At 35.0% G+C, this 20,013-nt stretch overlaps 2 protein-coding genes and 2 long non-coding RNA genes across 8 annotated transcripts in view; 1 reads left to right on the plus strand and 3 right to left on the minus strand.

Annotated features, from left to right (window-relative positions):
* LOC106297436 overlaps window positions 1-717 on the minus strand; it is a 1,118-nt gene extending 401 nt beyond the window's left edge. The window contains exons 1-3 of the mRNA XM_013733672.1: window positions 484-717; window positions 157-294; window positions 6-57 (exon numbers count right to left, since the gene is read on the minus strand). Coding sequence (XP_013589126.1) covers window positions 6-57; window positions 157-294; window positions 484-717 — 424 coding nt within the window. The remainder of the gene's footprint in view (window positions 1-5; window positions 58-156; window positions 295-483) is intronic.
* Window positions 718-3,661: 2,944 nt separating this feature from the next.
* On the plus strand, window positions 3,662-4,803 carry LOC106298438. Its single transcript, XR_001261468.1, has 4 exons — window positions 3,662-4,092; window positions 4,165-4,277; window positions 4,495-4,548; window positions 4,778-4,803. It is a non-coding gene; the product is annotated as an uncharacterized LOC106298438 (long non-coding RNA).
* A 4,829-nt stretch (window positions 4,804-9,632) lies between these two features.
* Window positions 9,633-12,097, minus strand: LOC106298735. 5 transcript variants are annotated; one of them, XR_001261544.1, is made up of 7 exons: window positions 11,733-12,097; window positions 11,459-11,603; window positions 10,817-11,365; window positions 10,654-10,732; window positions 10,515-10,531; window positions 10,123-10,371; window positions 9,633-10,056 (listed from the first exon to the last, which is right to left on the minus strand). It is a non-coding gene; the product is annotated as an uncharacterized LOC106298735 (long non-coding RNA). The 5 variants fall into 5 exon arrangements; XR_001261543.1 differs by having other exon boundaries at window positions 10,123-10,200; window positions 10,275-10,531; XR_001261542.1 differs by having other exon boundaries at window positions 10,123-10,531; window positions 11,482-11,603.
* A 4,575-nt stretch (window positions 12,098-16,672) lies between these two features.
* LOC106300902 lies at window positions 16,673-19,949 on the minus strand. The gene is made up of 5 exons (XM_013737165.1): window positions 19,860-19,949; window positions 19,667-19,767; window positions 18,329-19,321; window positions 17,488-18,248; window positions 16,673-17,081 (listed from the first exon to the last, which is right to left on the minus strand). Exons 3-5 carry the CDS (start codon window positions 19,287-19,289, stop codon window positions 16,782-16,784), a joined length of 2,022 nt encoding a protein of 673 aa, XP_013592619.1. The 5' UTR covers window positions 19,290-19,321; window positions 19,667-19,767; window positions 19,860-19,949; the 3' UTR covers window positions 16,673-16,781.
* Between the last annotated feature and the right edge of the window lie 64 nt (window positions 19,950-20,013).

Genomic DNA, 20,013 nt, shown 5'->3' on the forward strand with positions numbered 1-20,013 from the left:
TTGTGAACTACTTCCACGCCTTAGTCCACCTCGTTGTTGAACTCTGGGATTGGAAATCTGAAAAGAATCAGCAGCGGGTGGCGCATTCTGACGTAGATTATCGCGGAAGAACTCATTTGAAGGACGTATTTCATCATCAATATTAACGCGATAGACTTCTTCATTTTCTTGTGTTTCAGGAATCTGAGTGTGTTGCATTTCACCACCATATGTTTCAGAGTAATAATGACCTTCATCATTATTTTGACCATTATTCATCAACTCTTCTCTTCTTTGGTGCAAAGAGTATTGAGACTGTGATTGGACGTCATATAAAATGAAACATCGTTTCATCACATCCCAAAGCTCCGGCGGCTTTCGTTTAAATGATTTTACAATCCTGTCTACCTGTTAATATGATTATATAGTTTTTAGACTACAAGTATTATAGATTTGCTAATTTATTAAATATACTCTTGTTTTAAGAGATATTGTTGTACTTACTTCACGATCTTTCCACCATGAATCAGACGCAGATATCACAGATGTAGTAGGATCAACCGAAATGCCCGTATAATTTTTCATAAGATGTTTGTACTTCTTGTATTTTCTTTTAAGTTGATCAAGTTTTTCTTTGAAGAAGCGGTATGTTACGCTAATATTAAACTCTTGATTGAACTTATCAACGAGAAACTCTCTAGCAGCGGGAGTAGGATCTTTGAAACAGTAATCGCTCATGGCAATTGCTCGATCGTATAATTCAATCAATATTCGTTCTCTATTAGGTATCCATCTAAAACTGTCTCCCCTCTATAAATTAATAAAAAATTCAATCATTTTACTTATATATAAAAAATATTATTAACTACTTACCCGTGCCGACGTTTCCGTAGGAAGATTTATATTTTCTTTATCGGAAAATGTTGTGTTTTGTTGGCGATTAGACGTCATACCTACATTTTTAAAATTATACAAATACTATTAGTTTGATTATTTAATAAAAAAAATTAAGTAACTGTATCATTAAGTATGTTGTAGCAAATTTTATCATGTTATGTGTTTACAACTTTTTTTTGTCAAATTTTGTAAACTATATATTTATAAATAACGTAGAAAAGAAAAAAAAAAATATATATATATATATATATGTATATATGATGAATATATTTCGAAAATAATAATTATTTACAAGGAAACAAATTAAAGTTTTGAACTAACATTGATAAATGTTTTTAAATTATCAATTACTAAAATTATTAATCCCACAATGAAAATTTTGTTATCAGTAATTTAAAGTTTTTGCTATTAAAAATACACATGATAAAAAAACATATGAGTAGAAAGCATCATTTAAAAAAAAATAGACATTAATATTAAAAATATACTATGTATGTTAATATCATTTAAATTTAATTATATATCCTATCAAAAAAAAATTAAAAAATGTTTGGATTAATAAAATTGATTTATACGTTCGCACCAATTTAATTATATATGTAATAGTTACTGCCTTTTAATTATTCAATATATATTTATTATTTCATAATATGTAAGAACATATAATACATAAAATAATTTATATATAATGTTTATCCCGCGCAAGGTTCTCTTACTTCCGACAAGGATACCATAGCGCGCTATACAAGAAATCCGAAATTTTGGTCAGCACTCCAGATGGTCTCTGGAGAGTGCTCGGTTTGTTCCATACAAGTCATATAAGCCGGTGCCAAGTCGCGGACTTTAAATCGGAAAGAACCAGGTGGAAATTGCCCACAGGCAAAACGAGAGCCGATCAGTCGTCGCACAGCCTTAGAGCCGAAAGTAAACCTAGGTCTTGCCCTAAACCCAGTCCTACTGGTCCACTAACAAACCTCGAAATAAACTAAGGGAAATAATCCCAACAATCCTCAAAGCTCAAAGTCGAGGAACCCGGACATGGAGACCCTGAACGAGCTCGCAGGCTTCTCCACCTCTCCGTCTGCGACTCCGGCACCTTCATCACCGACACCGGTTCCCGCTTCCGCCGTGTCCTCCGAGACCTCGATGGAATCCCAAAGCTATCGGACCCTTCCTTCGATCGGAGGAACCAAGTATTCGGCATGGGCACACCCGTTCATAAGACCTGACATCTCGGCGACCTCGGCAGGAAAAGAGAAGTCCTCGTTCTGCGACTTGTAGAGGGTAGCAACCGAGCCACGACACTCGTGAAAATCGCCCACGAATTCTTGAGCATCCTTAAAGCTCTCGAATTCGGTGGCAAACAAAGCAACCATCCGCTTCATTTCGGGGACAATCGCTTTCTTTCCTCTCCTCTCCGCACGGACAAGGGCCCGAGAATGGAGCTCAGCCTGTCTCCGGTTCTGTTCTCCGACCTCCTTCCGAAACCTTTTCTTTGAGAAAAGAGAGATCTTGGAGAAAAAATTTCTATCTTGAAGGAATCTTTTCTTAAGGAAAGAAGTGAGTAAAGAATTTGAAAAACTTACTTCCCTTACTTATACATTTTTTTTTCTATTCACCTTCAATCTTTCGACAAACGATTACGTCTAATTCCACCTAGAACAGACCATACCGCAAGCTAGGACCTAAAACCCAGGTCCACGAATCCTAGCTAGCTGGGGGGCTAACTGTTGGGGTCAAAATCGGTCACGACGGAATCGATGTCCGAAAGTCCTCAGAAAAACCGAATCTCGGTCAAAACTTCAAAAGCCGAGAAAACGAACAGCCGAAACGGATCGCCCTCTAGATTCACCGACCAATAGGATTGTGTCATTTCATATTCGATATCTTTTAAAAAAGGAAATAAAATATTGTCAAATTATATTATTTTTTGAAATTAAAAGGTAAGAAAAAATAAATAAAAAATAGTACTAGTTACAAAAAAAATAATAATTAAAGTAGTCAGCAAAACATTAAACCCTAAATCCTAATCCCTAAACCCTAAACTCTTGGGTCAACCCTAAACTCTAGGATAAATCTTAAACTATAAATCAAAATAACTAAACACTAAAACAATCAAGGGTTTACGGTTTAGGATTTAGGGTTTAGAGCTTTAGGTTTTAGTGTTTTTATTTAGAGTTTAGGATTTATCCAAGGGTTTAGGGTTTACCTAAGGGTTTAGAGTTTACCCAAAAGTTTAGGATTTACCCAAGGGTTTAGGGTTTAGGATTTAGGGTTTAGGGTTTAGTGTTTTGCTGACGACGTTAAAAAAAAATTTAATTCTTTTTTCTGTAACTACTATTTTTTTTTACTTTTTTATTTTAAAAACATAATACAACTTGCCAATATTTTGTTTCCTTTTTTAAAAGATATCGAATTTGAAATAATGAAATCCTATTGGTCGGTTCACCCTAGGGGGTGAACCCAAGAATAACTCCACTTAAAATCGTTATTTGCCTGTCATTTTGTTGTTATTATTGGAGTTATTCTTGGGTTCACCCCTAGGATGAACCTAGAGGTTCACCATCCATTAGGATTTCTTTATTTCAAATTTGATAGCTATGGTTAGGGGTGTCAAAATGGGTTGAAATTAATGGGTTGACCCAAACCAAACCAATCCATGGTTCTAATGGGTTAACGATTTGGATGTTAATGGATAAATGGTTTTTATGGGTTAATGAGTCTAGTGAGTTGGATTAATATTGGTTTAGATCAAAATGGGTTTATGGATTATCCAATCCAACCCACTTTTTCTCACATAATTTTTTAGTATCTCTCCTCTTCGTCTTTCTCTCTTTTTTCTTCTCTCACGAGACTTGATCTCTCTTTCTCGATCTCACGAGACCATCATCGATCACGACATCGATCAATCCTTTTGGGTCATTGCTTTTGGGTTATCGATCACAACACGTCAACTCATCTTCCGATTTGACCTTATGGTTCACTGATTTTGGGTGAATCAAACTCTATTTTTCTTCAATTTGATCTTGTGGGTCACTGATTTTGCTGATTTGGGATCGATTTTGAAGTGAATTTTTCTGGGTTTGAAAGTGACCTTTGTCCTTCTTGAGTAATGATTGAAGCTATTCATGTTTAGTATCCGACTGTTGCCTAGTAATGTCCAAGATCTATTGTGTACTCGGTCTTGGATATATGGTTATATGCTTGATGATGAAGGTATACATTCTTTTGTCTTATAAACTGATCTTGTGTATAAAAGTGTTAGACTATTGTCTTGTGAAATTGTAGATGATAATGGCGAAGGTGAGACTGTTGTAATTAGATCGAGGCCAACTGATGTTGAAGACGTGATCACGCATCCACCAGAATAAGTCTCATTTATTGTTCTTGATCTCTAACAGGTTGCCTTTCTGTTTAGTAAATTCTCAATAGATTAGATAAGTTCTTGGTTTTGGTTCCTTTAGCTTAGTATTTTTGTTGATGAGTGTGAGAAATAGATTCTTAGCCTTGATTACTATGATGACTGCAAGAACCGTTCTTGTGACCTGGTTAAGTTCCTGTTTGAAATTGTCCCTCTATGGGATATTAATAGGCTTTGAATTCATATTGTTGTTTCAGGTTTACCTCGAGCTCCCCAATGGTAAAGAATTAGCTTAAGCACTCTACTCTAAGGTACACCATTCCTGATATGCATCTAGCTCTGTTTTGATTTTCTTTTCTTTTCCTTTCATGTTGTTCTTTATGACCACTTTGTCTCTATTCATTTAACCCAATGGCTATGTTAAAAGTCTAGGAAAAGAATGATTATTTTGTGTGGCTCTTTCTTATCAGTTTCTCCCTTGACGCTAGCATTTTGTGATTAATAAAGATTGACCTCGTCTTTGTATTTGGCTTCTTTCAGCAATCAGTCTTTGCGAGTACAGATTACGGTTTATCCAAGATTTAAGGTTTATAATTTAGAGTTTGGAGTTTAGGATTTAGGGTATAGGATTTAGTATTTTGCTAAAAGTTTATCAATATTTATTTATTTATTTTTTGTAACTATTTTTATGTATTTTTATTGTTTTATTTCAAAAATATAATCTAATTTGGAAATTAAATTTTGTTTCCTTTTTTAAAAGATATCAAATATCAAATACTCAAACACTATTGGTTGGTGAATCTAGTTAGGAAGTATTATGAAGTTTTTCTAAATTAATTGGTATGAGATTATATTACTTAGTACTATTCCATCTGAATTATCAAGTTATCATACACTCATATAAAATGTTGGCATATAAATTGAAATTGCGGCTTTGCTGGGTGTTAGCATTAAATCAATTTAATTTAATAATTAATTTAATAATAAAAGACTATTTTTCTTGAAAGATTATTTTTAGAAAGCGTCTATTATTCTTGACAAAAAATACATATATATATAATATTAGAACTGAAGTACCTTTTCGTTACGTTTGGAAACATTGATAAAAAAAGATAAATGATAATTGTTTGGAAACATGAATAGCAGATTAACTACTTCCTTTTATTTACACATGTAGCAATTGCATTTATAATAAATTACGTATTTATTTTTTGTATTTTTTTTATTTACAGATTCTCCCACTACATTTAAAATAAATTTAATTAATTAATTACAATGGTTGTTGTTTCTTTATGGTGAAAATAAAAACATAAACTGAAATATATAGTATATATTATATAAAAGAATATTAAATATAGTATTACTTTATTTAGTTTAGTCAAATATACAAATTCCGAGAGTTCAATTTTCAATAAAACAAAATCTCATAAAATTAATAATAATTCATAGAAAACTAATGCAAAAATTAAAAATTTAGGTATGTTTTTTTCATTTGAAAATAAATTAACATGACGGATCGCCCGGCGAGCATGACCGTGCTGCCAGTCGGCTCGCCGGCGAGCTCGATCGTGCCGTGGATCGGCTCGCCCGGCAAGCGCGGCCAATTCTCCATGGACCATTCCGAACCCAGTCCCATCCCATAACCATGCATCTTCGTCCGAAGTTTCCGTAACTCAATCCTCAGGTCCGTGGATACGACACCAATGTTCCGTCTAAAAAACATCGTCGAAAGTATTCGGGAAGTTGGGAAGGTTATGTCTCTCGAACAGTTTCCTATTCTTCGTAGTAGAGCAGGTTACAGTTAACTTAACACCAACTGCCTCGGCTATGCAAAGCCCGCTTCGCGACAAATCCGGCCCGAGAAGAGGTAAACCGACCTAAGGAGGAGTATATAAGGAGGACCTAGGACGAAGAGAAAGAGAGAGCATTCTAAGAGCAAACTTAATACTTAGAGCAATTTAGGCATTTTTCCGTTTTTACTACCGAGCTGTGACTCGACTAGGTTAGAACTTAGGTGGCTAGACTAGCGAACATACCGACAGCTCTCGTGGCCTAGGATCTTACATGTTGTTCACTCTCAAACGCAAATTCGAAATAAGACCTCTTTGTTCTCTTTTCGCTCTTTTACGATTTATTGTTTTCGAATCTTTCATATTGATTGTGTTGTGCGGGGCCCCGCAGATAACCGGGACCTTCAGGGAAGGCTAGATTAACTTGGCTTTCCTCCGATTAACAATACTCGACGGTGTGAATTTCGGTTCCCACAAACCTTATGGTTTAAGATTTATCCAAGGGTTTAGGGGTTAGGATAAAGGGTTTAATGTTTTTAAGATTTAATATTTAGTATTTTCGATTTAGGGTTTAAGATTTATCCAAAGGTTTAAGGTTTGCCAAAGGGTTTAATGTTTCCCTAACCATGTTAAAAATATAAAAAAATTTATGCAACTACCACTATTTTTATTTATTTTTACCGTTTTATTTTTAAAACATAATATAACTTGGTAATATTTTGTTTATTTTTTTAAGAATATTAAATATAAAATAACAAAATACTATTGGTTGGTAAACCTACAAGTTTACCTTAGGGGGTGAACCCAAGAATAAGTCTTAATATTCAGCGCCGGCCTAAACATTTTCAAGGCCCCTGGACAAAAGTATTTTTTGGAGATTTTAAATTTTTAATGATCTTAGTTTTTTTAAAAAAAAATTCTTAATTTGAATTATTATATATGAAATTTTTCAGCAAATCTAATTAAAATAATATATATATATAACAAAATTTTAGTTGGTAAAATATGTAGGTGAAAAGATTTATTTATCAAATCAGTTTTTTTAAAAAGAAATACTAAAAATGTGCTATTTATAAATTAAACTAATTTTATTTGTTTTTTTTTAAAAAAAAAAAAAAAAAAACTATTTGGACCCTTATTGTTCACGAACCCTGGGGTGGTGCACTCTTTTTCCCTGTTGTGAGCCGACCCTGTTAATATTATTTGTACTAAATATTTATATATTATCCCATGATATTTCGTTAACTTTATTTGGGAAATTTCAATATTTGGATCCAATGAATAATTCGTACCGGTATCATATGATAACCAGACGATCCACTTGTTCACGTAATAACCAATGAACCAGTAAGTAAACTTGAGCTTAGTAATATAGGGATGAGTAACAAAAAAAATTATTCCAAAATTTATATCATCATTCTACAATTGATGGTGAAACATACATGTACGTTAAAAAATGCAAGAATCTAATCTTGGAGCAGAAAAACTATTTGTATATGAAGTTTCCCTACGTTTGGTATCATTCTAATTGTACCACAATATATATACATGATTCAACTTATTAGTTACAAGAGTTTTATTGATTATAGACTAGGGGTGGAGCCCTCGCGCTTGCGCGGGGTTGTTGACAATTTAAGTGTCAATATTTTAGATGCGGATGGTGTATGTAAGTGTTTATTATGAGTGTTGCCGTCATTATGGGTTTGAGACAAATGTGGTGGGAAGCATGAGTTATGGTTTATCGATAATGAAAACCGCCTATTGTTTGAATAAGTTGCTCCCACTTGGAAATGGTTAATGTATAGTTAGCTGATGGGTTATGATATGGCTTGACTGTTGGCATTTTTTCTCAATCTGTTGTATTGTTTTCACGCAGACCTTTCTGGAAAATTGTAATCGAAAAAGTCATCTTAGTGCAATTAGATGTTCGAGTTTGTTAGTATGAAGCTAAACCAGCGGGAGGGCTGTATTTTTTCATGCAAAACTTTAGCTACAATCATTCTGAAAGAATCATGAACCAGGTGAGTTTGCTAAGTTCCATTTGGTACGATTAAAGACCTTCACAATTTTCATTTTGTATGGTAATACAATGCAGTTTGTTGGGCATCTCTTTTAGGATATTAAGGAGGAAGAAAAACAAAATTCAGTGAAGCACTAAGGATTAAAAAGGATCATCTTATGCGCTCAATTCAACAACGCTATATAGAAAATAATGAGCCGAAACCACTGGTTATATAGGCCGACAACAACAATCTCATAAATACATCTACTAACAATTTAATTGTCCATTATCTATACTATTAAAACATAATCTCTAATAGGATTCTTCCCTTAGTTTTGGAGTTATTTATAAATTCATGCCACTCATATATTTATGGTTAATTAACAATATTAATTATCTTCTTTTTTTTTGTCTGGTTAATTATGCTATTACAAATTATGAGAAACATTACATAGACGATATTACAGCCGACAATTCTACCTGCTTTTTGAGGATTCACGCCTGACTGCATCACCCTGAGTAGCCCTATGAGATCCATTCCTGATGGTATTCCTTGCGCCATGCTGAAGATATCTTGTAAGTAAGTATTTTCTCTAATTTTCTGCATAATTCGCCTTCTCCGGAAATTGAACCAATACCTCTTCCTGTATAAATTGCGTTGTCTGGGGTTTGAACCCCAAACCTGGGTGTAGAAGCCTTTAAACCTTGACCACTAGGCCACGGTGCTTCCACTCAATATTAATTATCTAAAGATATTTATGGATACTATCAGAAATAACCATACATACAATCTGATTTGGGTATTTTGTATCCAAAACCAAATCTATCCATAAATACCTAAAATAAATAATATATTTCATTTATAATTTTAATATTAGGTATTAATATTATTATAAGTATAACAATTATAACACACACATATATATATATATATTTATGTTCGGTTATGTACGAATACCCAATTAATTTCCGGTACGGGTTGGATTCGTATCAATTTTTGAGTTTTGGAAAATGGACTCATTCAGATATTTAGGTCGGATCCTATAAGATTCGATATCCTGATTTTTGGGTCGGTTTCGGATCAGTTTTTTTGAATGTGGATATTATTCTCAAATCCTATATTAGACTATCAAAAATTAAAACACATAATTTATAAATGACAATTTTTAGTAGAATATTTAAAAGAAAATAAATTCTCACCTTTCAAAACGGAGTTCAAAATCTAGTTATTTCTTAAATGATGTAACAGAAATGGTAGTGACGAGGATTTGTCAACGGACCTAACTGATGAACAAAAGAGAACTGAAATTCAAATTAAAATTTTCTCGGGACTTACATTCCTCCTCAAACTATCTTGAAACAGAATATGCACTGAAATTCGTGTCTGTTTTAGAGTTTACGTTCCTTGCTTTTATTACTTTAGTCCCAAGTCTTGAAATTCTTTTAAAATTCAAATAGCTATGCAATCTTTATCGTCTTTTATATTGCTAAATTATACAATTAAAAAGAACAAACTGTAAATCCGCGAGAATATGTTCTAATAACATAATAAAAATAGAATTAATAAGTATGTGGGTTTAAATTGATGTAAACAAAGTCTAAAGGCTAAACGGGAGTAAAACCTTACTTGCAGACCATGAGAGTTGATAACAAATAGTTATTTTCTTTTTGTTAATAGAAATAGAAAAATATAAAACCACCAGAAACAGAGACTGAAGTTACACGACTTGCATCTCACCCTTACACTAAGCATCCTCAAACCTTTATTTTACTTGATGATGATGATTAGCAAATACTCTTGCTGCATTGTTGTTGTTTCCAACTGAAATCACTTGCTTTGCTGTCAATGCTTACCACTGTCTCCGTTTGACAAGGTAGTGGTGTTGAGTCCATTGTGCTTCCTTCACCAACTGTAGCATCAGGGCAACCTGTGGGGTTCTCTGCACCTTTTATGTCTACCTCATGAGAGGTTTCACAGTGACGGTCATTCAGGTAAACAAACCCAACAGCATTCTCGTCATGCCACCCTGCAGATGTGAAAGATGTGAATCTGCATTGTAGTTTTTGTGAGCAATTAGAACATGATATAGTACCATCTGTTATAGTAGTCTCAGTGCCACCAACTTGGGAGTGCAGAGGCACTCCACCGTCCGTGGTGTTATAGTTGCATACTGAGTAGAGTACAACAGTGACATTCGAAACAAAGCTGGGAGCTAATGCAATGTAAAAAAGTAAGAAAACGAACTTGTGGCGGAGAATTCAGCCAGTGTGATGACTCTATTAACTGAACACCTCCATATTTGGAAGAATTTTAGTAGCAACCTATGCCACCTTCACAAGACCTGCGGTGAGTAGTGTGCCACTAAGTCAAGGACGCTATTTAGATCAAAGCTATTCCAAAATCTCCAGTTTGAAGCCTTTTACTCGTTGAACTCTAGCTGGACAGGCTTTCATGGTCAAAGTAGGAGTGTGTTTAGGAGCTTACATTGAGTAATAGCCAACCTGCAGTCAGACATTTGGTTGGTATGTAAGCTGGTGTGATGTTGTTATATATTAAAAATGATAAGGAAAACAAAAGATGAGGACCTCCAACTAATTTAGGATTAATGTGGGTTGCAACTTACTTGTAATGATGACTTTTGGCTCCACACCCGCTATCAATTTTTTTTTTAATGGAGTCGACTTTCCACGTAAACAAACACACTAAGACATACGTTCCAGAGTTGGGAGATGTTTTAAAAAATGCACACAGAATCAAGTAACAAAAATGAACTAAAGGTGACGTACCAGAGGCTGGATGCAAATAAGCTCCAAGAGCTTCACGCAGGAACCAAACCTTGCACGAATTCAACCTAGAACCGGTTCAGATAGAATCGAAAGAAGGCCCAGCAAGAGAACCCGAAGACTACACCACCGAGACCAAACACGAAACCGCAGACACCGAGACCAAACCTTGCAGGAATCTCAAAGTATATATACAACGTCATTTCATATCTCTTTATTTTATCTGTTGTCCATTATAATACATAGCCTTCTTTAAAACCACATCTCGTTTAAAAAAATCAAACATAAACGTATAATGGATTTGATATGAAAAAAAATAAGTAATAGTGCTAAATTAATATGAAACTACTGGCTGCCTCTAATCTGATTTCTTGCCTGAACCCACAGCAGTACCATGACTGCCTGGCAATAACACTACAGTTCCACCCCACCCGTCAACGAACACCGCCTTCATGGCTGACTTTGGTCTCTGTTGGTTTTGGTAGCTCCTTACTTTGTAATCCATCCATCATCATTTTGCTGCTTGTCTTTCTCCTTTTTGATCTTCTGGAACTATATACACAAAATGAACATGGAGCTATTATTTTATAAAACGTCGTATTATAAATTTATAACCAACAACTAAAAAAAATTCGAAGTAATTACCAACTGATAAAACATGAGCTCACATTAGCTTGAACAGATCAGATCAGATCTGCTCATAGATTAAAGCTTTTTTTTATTGAAAAAGAATCATAACAGGTTTTGTCTCCACGGCGGTGATGGTTCTCGGGAAGGGCCGACAGGAGGGCTGTAACCGGAGGTGAATGGTGACCAAAGAGTCGATTACGGCAAGTCAGAGCCACCACCACAAGACATAATCAAAAATAAAGAAAAAAGTAAAGAATAGAATCTTGTTGGGTTTTTAAAAAGTTTGTACCTTCTGATGCTTTTCATCGTCCTGAAGCATATAGTTAATCATCTGCCTCTTCACAGCATTGGAGGAAGACGTTAGCAAAGGATCTTTGTATGCTTGATATATAGATTAACTGAAAGTGATTGATTGTCAAGATTTATCACATTCTCAATCTTCTCCAATTTATAGGTCTAAGGAAGGAAACGGAGAGGTCACATTGTTATTGGGACATTTATTGGTGAGAAATTAAGAGGAATACGTTGAACGTTAGGAGAGGTGAAGAGTTGAGTAAGAAATCTTTGTGTTTGCAGACTGATGTGAGTGGAGACGGCTAGGTTGAAGAGTAGAAAGAACGATCACAAAGAAACCCTAACCTACTCAAAGATAAAACGCAGAATTTGGTTACATAACATAACATTCGTTTTTGGGGCTGATACCAAATTCATAAACCATACAAAATTAATTATCAAACCAAACAACATGAGTTAAAAGACCAAACCAAACCAATATTTCCGTGGGACCCACAAAGTGCTTAGATGGACACCTTTAGAAGTGAGCAAAAACTGCCTCATTATAATGTTGATTTGTGATCCATCATTGATCACTTGAAATCAATAAGCAGTTTATGATATCAATACACGTGACATAATTTCAGAGAAGCCCCAATATCACTTTCATAGTGTATGTGATTCACTTTCATATTCATAAAAGGTTTGTTGATTTTTAAAGAACTAGTTCTGTTTTCATTGGAATTACATTTATTGTTTTGACACAGAATAAGTGTTAACTTCGACTAGATTAATAGTTTGTGGTGTTATTTACACACATATACTATACACAACGAGTCATAGTGAACAATTGTGTCATTACGTATGTTACATTGTTCTGTCATTGGTCCATATCAAATTGGCACAAACATCTAGTTTTTTCTTTTTAAAATTGAAGACTCACCATTCTGTCAAAAAATTTGTCCCGATAGCAACCATAGACACTTACAATTATGTCACAGTTGTTACTAACATCTATTTCGTCATATTTATGGTACTAATTGTGACAAGAAATTATTACGATTTAGATCGTCACAATACTGTTACGAAACAATTACTAATTTATGACATAAACAATTTAGTCATATTAACGTCTCTAATATGTCACAGATTTGTGACAAAAAAATTTGTCTCAAAATTCTATCACAATAGCTTTTTTTTTCTTGTAGTGAGCACATTGCATTAAAGTTAGTATTTGACTATTATCCCTAAATTATTTTCATTTCATAAATTGTCATATATCCAGATAAGTATGTACATAACCAGTTTGCGTGTCTTTTTAGTAGCCAAATATAATTTTGTTAAACCAGATAAGAAATAATACATCCAAATATACTTTTTAATCTGGATTGACTTTGTAATATTCGGTTAAGACTTACTAATACATATTATCCACTCTTCATATAATATCTTAATTCAAATTCATAATTTATAATCCGATATTAATATGCAATCACATTACATGTACATAAACTATTTTCTGGCTATTATCATTATAATCAGGATTATTTATATAATATCAAGTTATAATACATATTTGTCATTATTCAATTAGCTAACATTTTACCAAGCTTCTCTTGTAAGCCAAGGAGGCATTTTCATTTGTTTCATTATTATATTATTTTGCTTACACCTGTCAATTTATCTCCTAATCTTAAACATAGAAGGTTCCCAAGCAGGCTAACTAACATTTTAATTGATATGTTTTTCTTAAACCGAATTTCTCGAGTATCCGCATCGTTTTTAACAGCTTCTTACCAAATGTTTTACCCACAAATTATCTTATTAATTGACACGTGCAGTATTACGGCCACAGGGCTTCTTTGTTTATAGGATAAATATGAAGCTATATTCTCTTTCATCCTTATCAATTTTCAAGTTCCAGTAACAAAACAAAGATCTCACCAATAATATATTAGATCTGACAAATGCCCAGCACATTATTCTTCCTAACCTGACAACTCTACTTTTCTACGAAATCGGTTTACGTGAAGCCCATCTTCAAACAGCTACTCAACTTGGACAAAAAGTTAATATCACCTTGTTTCTATCACCGTTTAGCTAAATACGTAAAGATTGTGCATGATCACCTAATTGCCACTCTATTTATGGTTATTGAGCTAAATAGCTCTAAAATAAATTGGTGAACTAAATGAAAACAAATTTATTAAATGAGGAGTCATATAAATATTAAAGAATTTTTTTATCAGCTACACAAATATTACAAAATATGGTAGAAAACATCTCAAGTATGAGATATGTGAATAACAACTCCACCTTTATGTTAATTCATGTCACGTGTACAAAGTAAAAATTAATATGTTGGGAACTACATAATCAGGTTCCGGACTCCCACAAAGGGGGAGAGAGTCGACTGAACTTCTCAGCCATTGGCAGAAATTCCGCATGCATCCGATCCCTATTTAATTGATTTTAACCAAAATAAATGGGGTCAATCCATAATTTATTAAACTTAACCCCGTTTAAGTAAATCCGACCGACCCAACTCATTAAACCTGATCCACATAAGATTTAACTTATTGGTTTGCCCCAAATCGACATTTCTAGGTTCATAGACCAAATAGATTTGGAAGAAAAGAGAGTAGAATCACACAGAGAAATAGTCGTTTTGAGAGACAGAGAGAGAATCGATTCCTTCGCAAATGAGATAGAGATATGCATTCGATTTTAGGGTTCGTAAGAGGGGAAAATATGAAGTCAATTTTAGGGTACTAAAGAGGGGGAAATGTGAAATCGATTTTATGTGAAATTCGTGGGTTATACTTTGATTTAGGAGGTTTCAATCGAAAAAAGAGGGCCACTCTTACTTGGATTCAGGATGAGGTAAGTTTTCGCGATTATTTTTTGTTTCATGATAATTTTTTCAAAAATATTAAAATTGATTTCCTTGTTTGTTTGTGATTTTACCTTATGAACCCTAACTAATCATTTGGGAAAGGCATTAACAAGAGTTTCCTCATGTAGGTTTAATTAGTTAGGTCGGGTTGGATTTAATTAATTGGGTTTAAGTTACATTTTGATCTGGATGATCTTTGATCGGGCTCTTGAGTCAGAGATTTTTTTTTATCATTTCCCCAACAAAAGGTGCTGAATTGTGGACGTTAAACTCGCAATCATAATTTGAATGTGAATATAGTATTGTTTTAGGAAACTGTGAGAAAAGATTCTTGTGAGACCTGAAGATGTGGTTTTCTGTCTTGAGGTTATGGGTTCACATGCATAGTAAAAAAAGGGGTAATTGGAGATGTTGATTCATGTAGTGTTATGTATCAGCTCACGAAGTACTACAAGAGATAATACATGTGTGTATCATGACGATGGGATGTGTTAGAGTTCATGTATTGTGATGTGTGTGGACTTGTTAAGCTTGAAAAAAGAAAGAAAATATTTGTGTGAAGACAAATGGACGTTTTCTATTAAGAACAATGAAACTTGCTTGAAGTGTAAGTTTTCCATTTAAAAGAAACGAAAGTTGCGTAAGTTGCCTTTGGTTGAACTTGGGGAACAAATTTAGTTTTTGTATACAATGAGGATGTGCCTATACGAAGAAAGTTGTCTATGTGAAAAACAAAAGTAGAAAAGATCGTTTGTTTGTGCTTGTATGATCAAGCCTTTGGTGTCACTGTTCTCTGTTAGGTGCTGACGTAATTGTTGACGTGCTTCTAGAGTATTAGAAGATTGAAGTCTAGATTCACAGGAAGTTTAGCTCAGAGTTAGGTGATCATGATAAGTCAAATTCTAGACTCTAGGATGCTTAAGTTGTCTTTGGTTGAACTTGGGGAGCAAATTTAGTTTTTGTATACAAGGAGGATGTGCCTATATGAAGAAAATTGTCTATGTGAAAAAAGAAAAGTAGAGAGATCTTTTGTTTGTGCTTGTGTGATCAAGCTTTTGGTGTCACTACTCTGTGATACGCTGACGTAATTGTTGACGTATTTCCAGAGTGTTGGAAAATTAAAGTCTAGATTCACAGGAAGTTTAGCTCAGAGTTAGGTGATCATGATAAGTCAAATTCTATACTCTAGGATGAGTTTTAGTTTAGGATTAATTTATTCTAAAGAATTTTTGTAATTGAAAATGATTGTATTTTAGGAGGATTGTGCAGGATTTATGATTTATGCATAATTAAATTGGTGTAATTTACTTTCTTATTCTAGTAAATTAGAAAAGAGAAAATTGTGTCTTATTTATTTTTTACACTTTATTATTTTGACTTCATTGCACTTACAAGATCTATAAGGTAGTTTACTGGAATTGGACTAAAATGTTATTAACGATGATATTGATAATTATTACAATGAATAAAACACAAGATAATATAACTCGAAAAAGAGTATTCTAAGCCAACATGAATGCTGAACGCTAGTTTTTTTTTTCTGACTTCCATCAAACTTTCTTTTTAGTTCTTGATCATTTAGTGGCGAAAAATGGAGCTACGAAAAAGATAAAGGGGTTTTCAAACCAACGTACAAGATGATAATCCAGTTTTTCAAATCGTGACAGATTTGCTAGGAAGGTTGAGAAGGACATTCTTGAAGAATGACTTGGGAAATAAGAAAAGGAAGGGTCTCTATTTAATTGTATAACATGCCAGAAACAGTGTTTTTCTGAAAATTTATCAAATTATTAACGTAATTTACTGTTGTTTTCTCTTTTTCTAGTTCTATGGTGAATACTCTGGCTCATTATTGGATACAAAGGATGATCATCATCAGAAGAAGGGTGTATCGGTTGCCCGAGGAGGGAAAATGTTGCAGAACAGTACCAACATCGTTGGTAGTTGCAGAGCTTTTATCGTCTCTCATGATCTTATGTAATTGTTTCATGAGTCATGACCATATAAACATCACTCTTTTAACAATTCGAAAATCAGGGAATGGAATATTATAAGAGACATGAAATATAATAAGAGAATTTTATTCAGAAATCTCGAAAAAAATAAACTCCTAAAAATCCGAGTTGGTAAAAGAATCAATGGGCTGTGATATAAGATAAAAAGGTGTGTTTATGGTCTCATGCATTTGACAAGAACGTCGACGAATCGCTTGTACATATGTTGCTTCATGTACATCTTCTCAACCTTCTTGCGTCCTTCGATCCCCATTTGTCGCCTTGCATCTTGGTTTCTAAGTAGAAACAAGAGATTGTGGGCCAAATCTTTGTTACCTAATCGTCCCATTGGGTGAAGTAGACCGGTCACGTTATGTTCCACAATCTCTTTTGTTCCTCCTGCATCTGTTCCCACCACTGTAAGTCCATACGCCATTGCTTCTATCGTCACTCTCCCAAATGTTTCACCAACTCCCTGAACAAAAGACATACAAGAGGTGGGCAAAATCAACCTTTTAAGTAAAAATAATAGCCAAACCGAACACGCTTAATCCAAAACCAAACATGAATTTGTCAATAAACCAAAAACAATCTGAAATGAAAACCGATATGCTTAATCCAAACCAAACCGGATTAAACTATTTGGTTTCAAAATCCATCAAATCGATAAAACTAAAACCAGAAAATCTAAAACAAAACCAAATCATAAACCGGATAATGAAATAGAATAAAATTGATATGCTTAATCCAAAACCAAACCGGATTACACTATTTGGTTTCAGTTTCCATCAAATCGATAAAACTAAAACCAGAAAATCTAAACCGGATAATGCAAAAGAATAATGTATTTGAGGTCTGAGGAAGTGAGGAGGATATGTTACCTGAGAGTTTGTGACGTAGACATCTGCTGCAGAGTATAATGAAGCAACACGAGTGGTTGCTGGAGTCCAAATGATTGACTTAGATAGGTTTCCGTTGCTAGATAAGAAGCTTAACATCTCTTTAACGTATTCAACTTTGTTGCTCTTTGAACCCACTGATCCCAAGAGAAGTTTAAGCTCTTGTTTCTGTCTTCCCGCTGCATTATCAAGTGTGAGAGAAGTACTTTGCATCTGTCGAGATGAGCCTCTTAGGCGATGTTTCCTTGAGGGGTTAACCTTCTCTTTCCAAACGGTGCCTTTGTGATTCCTTTGAGCTCCTTGTTCTCTCTCAGCAAGTGCTAAGGAAACAGATTCGAGGAGAAGAAGTTGTCCCTTTCCTGGGTTTATGCTGCTAAGAGACATCACGAGCATATCTGCATCTGTTAAGCCCAACTCCGTTCTGACTGATTCACGTAGTGTTTGTCTCTTCTCCCTCATTTTCTCTGGAGATAGTGTTGGTGTGTTGAGCGAGGAAGGAATCCCAGCAACAAAGGCCAGCTCATCGTTAACAGATAGAGGAACAATCACTGGTTGTGATCTAAGCCTTATATGCTCCTCTTCGCACCATGTTAACCATTGTTTGCTCTGTGATTCCGATAGAAAAATTAGCATCTTCACTCGGTCAAGCACCGGTTTAGCTCGGTCAAAGTATTCTCTTCGGTTCTCCATTATCCACCAAGCTATTTGACTTCCACCAGCTGGATGATGATTCATGTATTGATCTGCAAGAAAATGAATAACAGTTAATAAATATCTGCTTTGCTTTGATTGTTAATTAAAAGGGATGATGAATCCTTATTACCTATCCATGAGGTACAAACTGCTGACCCAGCGATGATCAAATCTGCTTTCATGGCAGTCTTGAAGCTGAGTTCTCCTTTGTCTTCAACCACTTTGATCCTTCTCCTAGTGAGCTCTTGCATCAACCCACCTCTTCTGCTGAGAACAACTGCACTGACTGTTGCACCGCAGCTCAAAAGCTCCGAAGCCAGCTCCATCATCGAAATAGGAGCGCCAGTCATCGAGAGCTCGTGAAAAAGCAAAACGAATCTCCTCGACCAAACAAGGCGTTTAAAGTCTGACTTCCTGTCGCAAGTCCCGGACCGTCTATGCGGGCTCCACTCGAGAACTTTATCCTCTAGTGATCCGAACGGACCAAGAAGGTTGGCGTAAGTAGCATTCGTCATTGGAAGTTGCGGGTCTTGCTCATCCTCCAAAGCCTTACTCTCAACCGCTTTAGACACCTTGTGCTTACTACGTGAAGTCCGGCTAGCTTTTCTCGTCTTCCGCCTGGAACTCAAGCTCCGCCGAGAAGCCACGTCATCTTTCTTGCTCAGACTAACATCCGTCCTCTTCTTATTCACGCCAGCATCATCTTTAGCGGGAGTAACACTCACCAAAGCATCAGAAGTCTCATTAGCAACGGAACCCATCCCTTTGCTCTTATCCACATCCACATGTACAACAACATCCTTTCTCAGCTTGCCTCCAAACCGTAAAAACTCAACTTTGTTTTCGTTATCATGCGCCCACCTAGACTGAACATAGAACCCAAGATACGTCCAAAGAGTAATCAAAAGCAGCCAGTAGACGAGGCGGCTGCTACGAAACCACTGAACCGCACCCCCTCCACCTCTGCCCTCTCTACGAGGAGGAGTCCTACCAGAAGAATGCACTCTAGGTGAACCCCTTGGAGTAGACCTCCCAGAGAGTGAAGACTTAACGCTTATCTGCCTCAGCGGCGACAACCGAACCTCTTCCATACACAAATCCACGAGCCTCTCAACACAGCAACCTGGAAAAAGACATGTTGCAATCAGTATACAATGTAATCTGATAATTATATTATTCAATTGATCATCATATATATATATATACAAGAGTTGGTTGTGATCATGATCATTGTAGATATATACTAAAATACGATTTTAGCAAAGATTGATATGCTATATATAGTAAGTCTAAGATGATCAAACTCTCTGATACTAGAAGAGCTATAGGAAGGTTCTAAAGCAGTATATCTATTGACAATTCAGATCTAAACCACTCCCCTTGACCTGCATTAAGGTGTTTCAAAACCAAATCTGGAGAAAACTCAACACAAATTCTCAGATAATTACGATCGGTCAACTAAACTTACCAGCAGCTGAGTATGGATCCCCGCCGATACGCCAATGTATGAGCTTCCGAAGTTGGAATAGCGAGAAGAAGGCGGCTAATTGACGCCAATTTTGCAGCAATCTGTGATTTATAAACACGAAACCTGAAGTCAATCATCAGAATAATAGTGTGAAGACGAAGTGGAAAGAGACGAGAAACGAGAAGCTTCTTACCTTTTCTAGTAGTCTTCGTCTGATGATAGATGATTTATCGCAGAGAGTGCGGAGGAGTGTCTTCTTCTTCTTATTTGTTTCCTATTTAATTAGAGGATTAGCCACTTGTTTCCTTTTTAATTACTTACCTTTATCTCTTTAATTATCTTTTAAT

The sequence above is a fragment of the Brassica oleracea genome, chromosome C6 (genome assembly GCF_000695525.1).
Source record: "Brassica oleracea var. oleracea cultivar TO1000 chromosome C6, BOL, whole genome shotgun sequence".
In the NCBI taxonomy this organism is placed as follows: Eukaryota; Viridiplantae; Streptophyta; class Magnoliopsida; order Brassicales; family Brassicaceae; genus Brassica; species Brassica oleracea.